The sequence below is a fragment of the Tupaia chinensis genome, unplaced genomic scaffold (genome assembly GCF_000334495.1).
Source record: "Tupaia chinensis unplaced genomic scaffold, TupChi_1.0 Scaffold000627_1, whole genome shotgun sequence".
Lineage (NCBI taxonomy): Eukaryota > Metazoa > Chordata > Mammalia > Scandentia > Tupaiidae > Tupaia > Tupaia belangeri.
In genome coordinates this window covers 3,478,509-3,487,275 of record NW_006160147.1, presented here as the reverse complement: position 1 = coordinate 3,487,275, position 8,767 = coordinate 3,478,509, and the positions used below count along the sequence as shown (strand labels likewise).

General features: G+C 43.0%; 1 protein-coding gene across 2 annotated transcripts in view; it reads left to right on the top strand.

Annotated features, from left to right (window-relative positions):
• The window catches only part of RBBP5 (RB binding protein 5, histone lysine methyltransferase complex subunit), a 42,167-nt gene that overhangs the window by 27,370 nt on the left and 6,030 nt on the right, over window positions 1-8,767 (top strand). The window contains exons 11-13 of one of the 2 annotated variants that reach the window (XM_006159240.3): window positions 2,577-2,646; window positions 4,528-4,757; window positions 5,772-5,963. In XM_006159240.3, the coding sequence (XP_006159302.1) occupies window positions 2,577-2,646; window positions 4,528-4,757; window positions 5,772-5,963 (492 nt within the window). The remainder of the gene's footprint in view (window positions 1-2,576; window positions 2,647-4,527; window positions 4,758-5,771; window positions 5,964-8,767) is intronic. The other variant, XM_006159241.3, reaches the window with a different exon arrangement.

The following is an 8,767-nucleotide window of genomic DNA, read 5'->3' as shown; positions in this document are numbered from 1 at the left end:
GGTGGCTCGCTTTCTCTCCTTTCTTCTCTTTCTCTCTCTCTCTCTGTTACTCTCTGGTCAAATAAAATAATAATAATAATAATAATGAAGATGAATGTAATTAAATAAAATAATTCTTTAAAAAAAAAAAGAAAACCTGGAGTGGTTCCTTTGGCAACATATATGTGAATCTACAAGAAAGGTGATAACTGTAGACATCAAGGAAATAGGTACTGTTCAAAAAGGAATTCCCAGGACCAGCAGTTAGTGTAATGGCTATGTCTCTGGACTCCCATGTAGTCGACCACAGTTCGAGTTCTGGACCCAACGGCATAAACTCACGCCGGGTGCATGTGTGTGCATGCCCAAGATCCTGAGAGGAGAATGGAGGAGAAGGGATTGCGGCGTGTCCACCCGCCCCGGGGAGTGATTTCTCGCTTTCTGTCTCTCTGTCTCTCTATTTCTGGCGAGCGCACGCGCCCTATAGCAAAAAGAAACAGAAAAAAAAAATAAAGGAATTCCCCACAAATGTTACCATGGCAAAACTGGGGGAGGCTATAATGTTACCCAGCATGTTGTTGGCATTGTTGTAAACAAACACATTAAGGGCAAGATTCTTGCCAAGAGAATCAATGTGCGTATTGAGCATATTTAAGCATTCTAAGAGCAGAGATAGCTTCCTGAAACCTGCGCAGGGAAATGACCAGAAAAAGAAGGAAGCCAAAGAGAAAGGGACTGGGTTCAACTGAAGCGCCAGCCTGCTCCACCCAGAGCAGCACACTCTGAGAACTCGTGGAAAGGAGCCTGAGCTACTGGAACCTAGTCTCTATGAATTCATGGCATGATAGGTGTGTTAAAAATAAACTAATCTGTGGTGTATTAAAAAAAAAATGGAGCTGATAATATTATCTGCCTACCTGACTTTTAGGGTTGTGGGGAAACAATGGAATATAGGGTCATTGGAAAAGTCACGACTTGCATAGAAAAGTGTTTTTTCTATCCAAGCATGTGTCGTCACTTTTCCGATGCCCCCATAGGGCATATAAAGCCTTAGTCCACACCTAGCCCATACTCAGCTCGCAGAAGGAACGTCCTGCTGTGATTATGACTGTGATTGTTGTTATTTTTACCTCCTAACCTTCTAGATAGCAACTCCTTGAGAAGCAGGATTTGACCTTTTCTTTAAGTTTTTACTTTAGGGCGCATGTGTTCACCAGAGAAAGAGAGAAAGAGGGAAAGTGAGAAATCATCCCCTCGGGTGGGAGTGGCCATGGAGCAGTCTTTTCTCCATTTTTGTGTCAGGGTTTTAGCTACACACACATGCCCAGTGTTACTTTTCTTTTTCTTTTTTTTGGAGAGGTTTTTGTTATAGGGTGTGTGCACTTGCCAGAAAGACAGAGACAGAAAGCGAGAAATTGCCCTCCAGAGGGTTGGCCACGCCGCAATCCCTTCTCCTCCACTCTCCTCTCAGGATCTTGGGCATGCACGCACACGTGTCCGGAGTGAGTTTAAGCCACTGGGTCCGGGACTCGAACCACAGTCGACTACATAGGAGTCCAGGGACATAGCCATTATGCTAACTGCTAGTCCCTGCCCAGTGTTATTTTTCAAGCTACTATGTCTGCGACTCAAATCGCACACTTGGCCTTGTGGGATCCAACCCCCTTAACCCCCGCACCACCTCACTGGCGCCAGATTTGACTTTTTACACCTGTGGCGTCTCTCACGGGGTTTTGCACAGTCAGGTTCATGTGTGAATACTTGGTGTGCCCCGTTGCTCTGCCAGTGAATTATGAATGCCCATAAATCTTTGATTCCTGGCTGTTTGATGGTGTCAGGAATCAGGGAGTCAGCACTGAGGTTAGTCCTCTCCAGCTTGAAAGTGCTCGTCCTCACTTGTAAAAATATTTTTGAATTTTTAAATTTTTTTCCATGATAGTCAGAGAGACAAAAAGGATGGGTGTTCCCTAGGAAGGTCTTCACCCTGTAATCCCTCAGTTTCACTAGCCCTGAGTCTTGGGCATGTGTGGCCAGAATACTCAGGGAAGTCTTCAGACTGGAACCTGGAATATTCCCATGTGGGTTTGCCTCATAAGGTGTCACATTACCGCCGTACCCGTCTGGCCCCTGATCCTCACTTCCGTGATAGTGGACGATTTTGGTGCCTCGGGAGTTTTAGCAAGGCCCGAGTGATGCAGGAGTCTTGGGGCTGGGGCGGGGGGGGGGGGGCTCCTGGCATTGCTGGAGTGTGTGCTGTCAAGCCTTCCCAGACTTGCACATCGATCGCTCCTCCTTCCTGTCTGAGCACACTGCACACCCCTCTTCTTAGCACTTATGGGACTACGTTAAAATGATCTGTTTGTATCTGTCCTTAATTAGACTGGAAAGCTTTTCCTGAAGACTCTTCCCAACTTTCCTGGTCATGCCCTGTTCCTAGTGCTTAGAATAGGGTAGGAATTTCACACAGATCTGTTAAATGATATGTGAAAAGTGAACTGCTGGTTTTCCTTTTTTCTCCTAAATTTCAGCTTATGAAGAGAGCTGCAAGCAAAAGCAGTTTCCACTCCTCATAGCTCTCTTGTGTTTCTGCCCTGTAGGGGCGGATGCTGCAGAAGATGAGGAAGTGGATGTCACCAGCGTGGACCCCATTGCTGCCTTCTGTAGCAGGTGAGCCAGCACAAGCCTAGGCTGCCAGGACGCTCTTTCTCCATCTCTGGTGGACGGTACTGTTCAGTTCTCCTGGCTGTCCCTTGAGTTCCTTTTGCTTATTAGCTAAAATAAGGTGTACAGAAATACAATTTCGTCTCTTCTATTTCTACTTTCTCATCCCCTCTCCCTGAGAGAGAAATTTTTTTTTTCTTTTTTAAGAGAGATATTTAGGAAACCAGCAGTTAGCGTAATGGCTATGTTGCTGGACTCCCACGTAGTCGACTGCAGTTCGTGTCCCAGACCCGGTGGCTTAAAACTCACACCTGGCGTGTGTGCGTGCGTGTCCAAGATCCCGAGAGGAGAATGGAGGAGAAGGGATTGCAGTGTGACCATCCCCCCGGGGGGTGATTTCTCGCTTTCTGTCTCTATGTCTCTCTCTGTCTGGCGAGCGCACACACCCTATAGCAAAAACCTCTCAAAAAAAGAGAGAGAGAGAGATTTTTACTGTAGGGCTTGAAAGAGAGATAGAAAGCAAGAAATCACTACCCAAGGGGATGGCTATGTCACAGTCCCTTCTCCTCTCAGGATTTTGGGCATTCATGCATGCGTGTGTACCCACCATGAATTTTAAGCCATTTGGTCCAGGATTCGAACCACGGTTGACTATGTGGGAGTCCAGCAACATAACCATTGTGCCATCTGCTGGTCTCTTAAGGAACCAGAATAACTCACATACCCTGTTTATTTTTCATATTGGTGGTTTTTTCATCATACAGTTAGTTTTTAATGTCAGTGACATTACATATATATCTAGGTCAGTATTTTAAAGTCAAAATTGTGGCTAAATTCACCATTAAATACAAGGTTCCAAGTAGCTGGGCCAGTTGTCTATGCCTTGAACAGCTTTTCCTCCCAGTAAGTCCCTATGCTAATCCATCATAACATTTATCACAATTTAATTACTACTGATAGTCTGTTAGTCTTCCACTAGCCCTACAAGCTCCTCAAGAGCAAGGGCTGCCATCATTCTGCCTTTAAAGAGTGCACACAGGTTCCAGATTATTTGCCTAAAGAGCAGCATTTCTATTCAAATGATAACACATTTGTCTGTAATTATCGAGAATTGCTAAGTATTCTAAACTATCTGTAGTCTGATTTAAAACCCTCAAACTTAATCAAACTTAAACCAAGACTGACTTAGCCTGTGCTAAATCATTTTTAAAGATTGCAGCTCTGAAGCATCTTGTTACAAAAAGTTGGTGCTTATATATGCAAACAAATACAAACTTAAAATCATTCATTTACTTCATTTTTCAGCTTGACTTTCTACTAAATCTTTAGTTTGTTATTTTGGCTGCTATTAATAGATAAGAGATCTTCTTTTGTCTGGATGATTTAAAAGCAAAATTCATTAATGAGTGTCTCTTATTTTTCCTTTATTTGCAGTAGGCTTATACCTAGTATTAATGTTGCTTCTCGTTTTGTCATTTTGGGTTCAAATCCACCTCTGTAAGCACCACCACTGAAGGCAGATTTCAGTAGACTTGGAAAAACTTGTTTCACTTGAGGCTCGCTGTGCTTCGTGGCTTGTAAAACATCATAGCGTGCGAATCCTGCAGCAGCAGTGGTCAGTCCAGCTGCTGCCATCGTGCTGGCCAGGGCTCCAACTCAGCTCCCGCCTCCACTGCGAGTGCGGTTTGTCTCAGCTGTTTTTCCTGCGGACTTTATTAATCATGGTGTCTGTTTGGTTTTTTTATTTTTTTTAGATCTGTCTTGGTGTTTTTAATGTTCTGGGTCCATACCTGTTGCTTTATGCTTAATATAGGTCATAGAGAAGGGCTCATGGTTTAAGCAACTATCTCTTTTTTCCAATCTCTTGTCTGATCCTGTTCCAAATAGTGATGAAGAACTGGAAGATTCAAAGGCTCTGTTGTATTTACCCATTGCCCCTGAGGTAGAAGACCCGGAAGAAAATCCCTATGGCCCCCCACCTGATGCAGTCCAAACCTCCTTGATGGACGAAGGGGCTAGTTCAGAGAAGAAGAGGCAGTCTTCAGCAGATGGGTCCCAGCCACCTAAGAAGAAACCCAAAACCACCAATATCGAACTTCAAGGAGTACCAAATGACGGTAAGAGCCGCGTCTTCTTCCTGTTGCCTGACGGATGCCCTGTGCTCTCTAGCACAGTCTGGTAATGTCCTGTTTGAATGACTTTTTTCTTTGTTACCTTAAAGGAATTTTCCCAGGTGTCTTTTTTATTGTGCTTTACAACTTTGTAATGACTGCATCTTAGTTCACTTCTTTATTTTTTTTTTTGGTAACTTGCCTAAGGGTTGGTACATTTGCCAGAGAGGGAGAGAAAGTAAGAAAGCAGCATCCGTGGGGGATGGTCACGTTGCAGTCCTTTCTCCTGCATCTTTCCCACCTGTTGGCACCCACGCATGCATGCAGGTGTGCTCAGTGTGTTTCTCAGGCTGTTTGTTGGATCTAGGACCCAAACAAAATAGTCTGCCATGTGGGATCCAACCTCCTTAACCACTACACCGTCGACTGGTGACACTTTCCAATTGGGAAAACGGCTGCCCTTTCATACCTTGCCTAAGATGACGCACTTCTTGTGTGGTTCATGTACCACGGCTGACTTACATCAACCCTGCGAGTCATTGTACTGTCCCTGCTTTACAGAGGAGACAATTTAGGCTGAGGTTAAGTAATTTGCCCAAGGTCTTACAGGAAGCGATAGAGCCAGGATCTTGCCCTGGTCTGATTTCAAAGTCCTTTCCCTCTCTGCTTCTATTTGCCTCTGTGTGTGTGTTAGTGTGCATGTGTGTGTGCCCGCACATGTACACGTGCCTGGTCTGGCTTGGTTTGATATGATAGTGTGTGTTTTAGCTACTTTTTCAGCTTAGAGTTGCTGAGACTTGGTATGCACCATGTAGGTTGTGTCTGCCATTGGCCTAGCAACTGTTTTTCATATAACAGGCTTTTTTCTATAGTTTTATAAACAATAAACAAGGCAGACATTTCTCCTTGTGTTAGTGGATCTGGGACACAAAGCAGCATTCTTGGCTCACTATGTTCTAGTTGGGATAATCGGACTGGTGGTGTGTGGATTCCTTTCCATGCCTCTCTTTCCTTCTGCAGAAGTCCATCCACTACTGGGTGTGAAGGGGGATGGCAAATCCAAGAAGAAGCAAGCAGGCCGGCCGAAAGGATCAAAAGGTAAAGAGAAAGATTCTCCATTTAAACCGAAACTCTACAAAGGGGACAGAGGTTTACCTCTGGAAGGATCCGCGAAGGGTAGAGTGCAGGCGGAACTCAGCCAGCCCCTGACAGGTAAGGACGCGCTGGGAGCTGGCGGCTTGCTTCGTGGCCTTGCTTTGTACAGCCCCTGACTCCGTTTACCTGCAGCATTTTTTTTTTCTTCTTCTTTCCCTCCTTTTTTTCAATGGCAGATAATCTGAATTTTAAGATGCTGCCAAGGGCAGGCTAAACCAGATTTGGCTTAAGTCAGTAGCTCTTAACCTTGGGTCCAGAAGTAGGTTCAAAGGTTCCGCATTTCCCTGATATTATATGCAACTATTATGTGATTATTTTTCTGGGGAAGATGTCCATAGATTTCATCTGATTCCTGTAGGAATCTGTGACCCCAAGAAAGGGTAAGGACCCCATTCTTCATCTGTATTTGCTCCTAGGATTTTTGTTCGTTCGTTTTGTTGTTTTGCCTCTAATGAAAGAGCCAGAAAAATAACTAGAAATATATATGCTTATTTGATATATTGGGTTGTTGAAAAATTTACGACATATTTTTCTGTTTTTCTGTGCAAAAAATGTGTCATGACTTCCAACAACCCAATAGCTCCTGCTGGCTTGACTAGAGTGGCCTCTCTCTTTTCCTTTAATTTGTTCGAATCTCACAGGTGGTGGTTTTCTATCTCCCAGTAGTCTAGAAATGATAATGAAGCTGTGAGTAGTACTGTCATGATAAGGAAGAAGATAAGGTTTTTGTATTCCCCCCCAAATCTGAAATTAGCAGGATTAACCAAAAAAGAGAGAAACTGCCAGGATCTGTAGCTTCTTAACACCTAAGTCTTTTGCAACTTAATATTTGAGTTTTCTCACTTTTATGTAACTAAGGGATTTTTATTGGGGGGTGAAGAACAGTTATAATTTTTTTTTTTTTTGGAGAGATTTTCATTGTAGGGTACGTGCGCTCACCAGACAGACAGAGAGAGACATAGAGACAGAAAGCGAGAAATCACCCCCCAGGGGGGATGGTCACGCCGCAATCCCTTCTCCTCCATTCTCCTCTCGGGATCTTGTGCACGCACGCACACGCGCCTGACGTGAGTTAAGCCACCGGGTCCGGGACACGAACCGCGGTCGACTACGTGGGAGTCCAGTGACATAGCCATTCCGCTAACTGCTGGTTCCCAAGAACAGTTATAATTTTTTAACAAATATTTGTGGACTTAGGCTAAATGGTCTTTTGTTTGGAAAATGCTGATCAAAATAGGATCCATTTCTATTCAAACATTGTTGGATTTTAAAAGGTTTTATTTTGTTGTATATATTAAGCACTGCTTTAGTTAATACAACATTCTCCATCTTTTTGTGGCTAGTTCAGTTAATCAGCAGGATTGATAAAATATCAGGGGTTGTTTATTTTCCCCCTGTTGTAAAATTTTTCCTAAGAATTATTTTATGTATTTAAGTTTATTTGTTATTACTTTTAAATATACCAGAGAGAGACAGAGAGAGAAAGGGAAAGCAAGCCACCAGGTCCAGGACTTGAACCGCAGTCAGCCATGTGGGAGTCTCTACGCTGCCTGCTGGCCCCCCGCTATAAAATTTTAATCTAAATGTTTTAATGTAAATGTGTTGATAAGCATAGAATACAAAACAGGATTTCTTGCTTAATTTATACCTTATGTCAGTGACTCATTGCCCGTTGACATGAATACTTTCTACAGTGAAGCTGACACAGGTTCTGTTATTTGCCATTTTTTGAATATTGCAACTCAAGCTTGCTAGATTTAGAGTTTAGTTTTCCACAGTCCGGCACCCTACCACTGAGCACCAGTATTTTTTTCCCAGCGATATTTATGATGTTTCACTGATAAACAGTTACACATTCAGTTTACCTAAGGCTGTGTCTGAGTATATTGTACAATGACCCAGGCTAATCACATGGGCATTGCCAACAAAGATGGCAGATCGGTAATCGATAGACATAAATCAAAACAGTCCTTCCATAACCCACTTGTCGGAAATGCTGATGCTATAGAAGAAACAGCTTAAACCTAAAATTGACTTCCCTGGGCCAAACAGCTGAAATGTTTTAGAGAGGTTCAAAATGTGGGACCAGCAGATGGCATGGTAGTTACATCTCTGGACTCCCACTCAGTCGACCACAGTACAAGTCCTGGACCCGGTGACTTAAAACTCATGCCCTGAAGTGAGGGACCATTTTATTTCTAAGAATTCTTGAAATATGTGGATATGTGTTTTAGTATTTGTACAAGTCACCGTTTTTAAGTTCCTTGTAGTATGAGTAGACACCATTGTCTGGCCTGGCAGATTATTTCCACTCATTTTGCTGACAAGGTTAAATGAGTTACTGACCTCACTATAGGCTAGAAGTTTTATCTTGGAATAGCTGGATTCTTCAAGCTGTATTTTTTTTTTTTTTTAAGAATTGTTTTATTTAACTTTATTTATTTTTAATTTGACCAGAGAGAGAGAAAGTGAGAAATCAAGCCGCCAGGTCTAGCACTCAAATTGCGGTCAACCATGTGGGAGTCCAGCATCCTTAACCACCCTGCCAACTGCTGGCCCCACAAACTGTATTTTTTAAATTTTTATTTATTTTTTATTATTATTCATACATCAAATCACTATACATCATTTAGATTGTGAAGAGACTTTACCCAGCATGATATACCCGTCAGTCCAGCCCAGCTGAGACCACCACACACATCATTAACAGCAGATAATAAACCTTATCTGTGTCTCACAAGTCTCTCTGAAAGATAGACATTGCACATCTCCACTTAACATGTACTGACTGTCCGCACTCTATGGTAGAGACTAAAAGACTAGAGAACATGAAAGTATTAAAAATTGTAATGGACACTAGA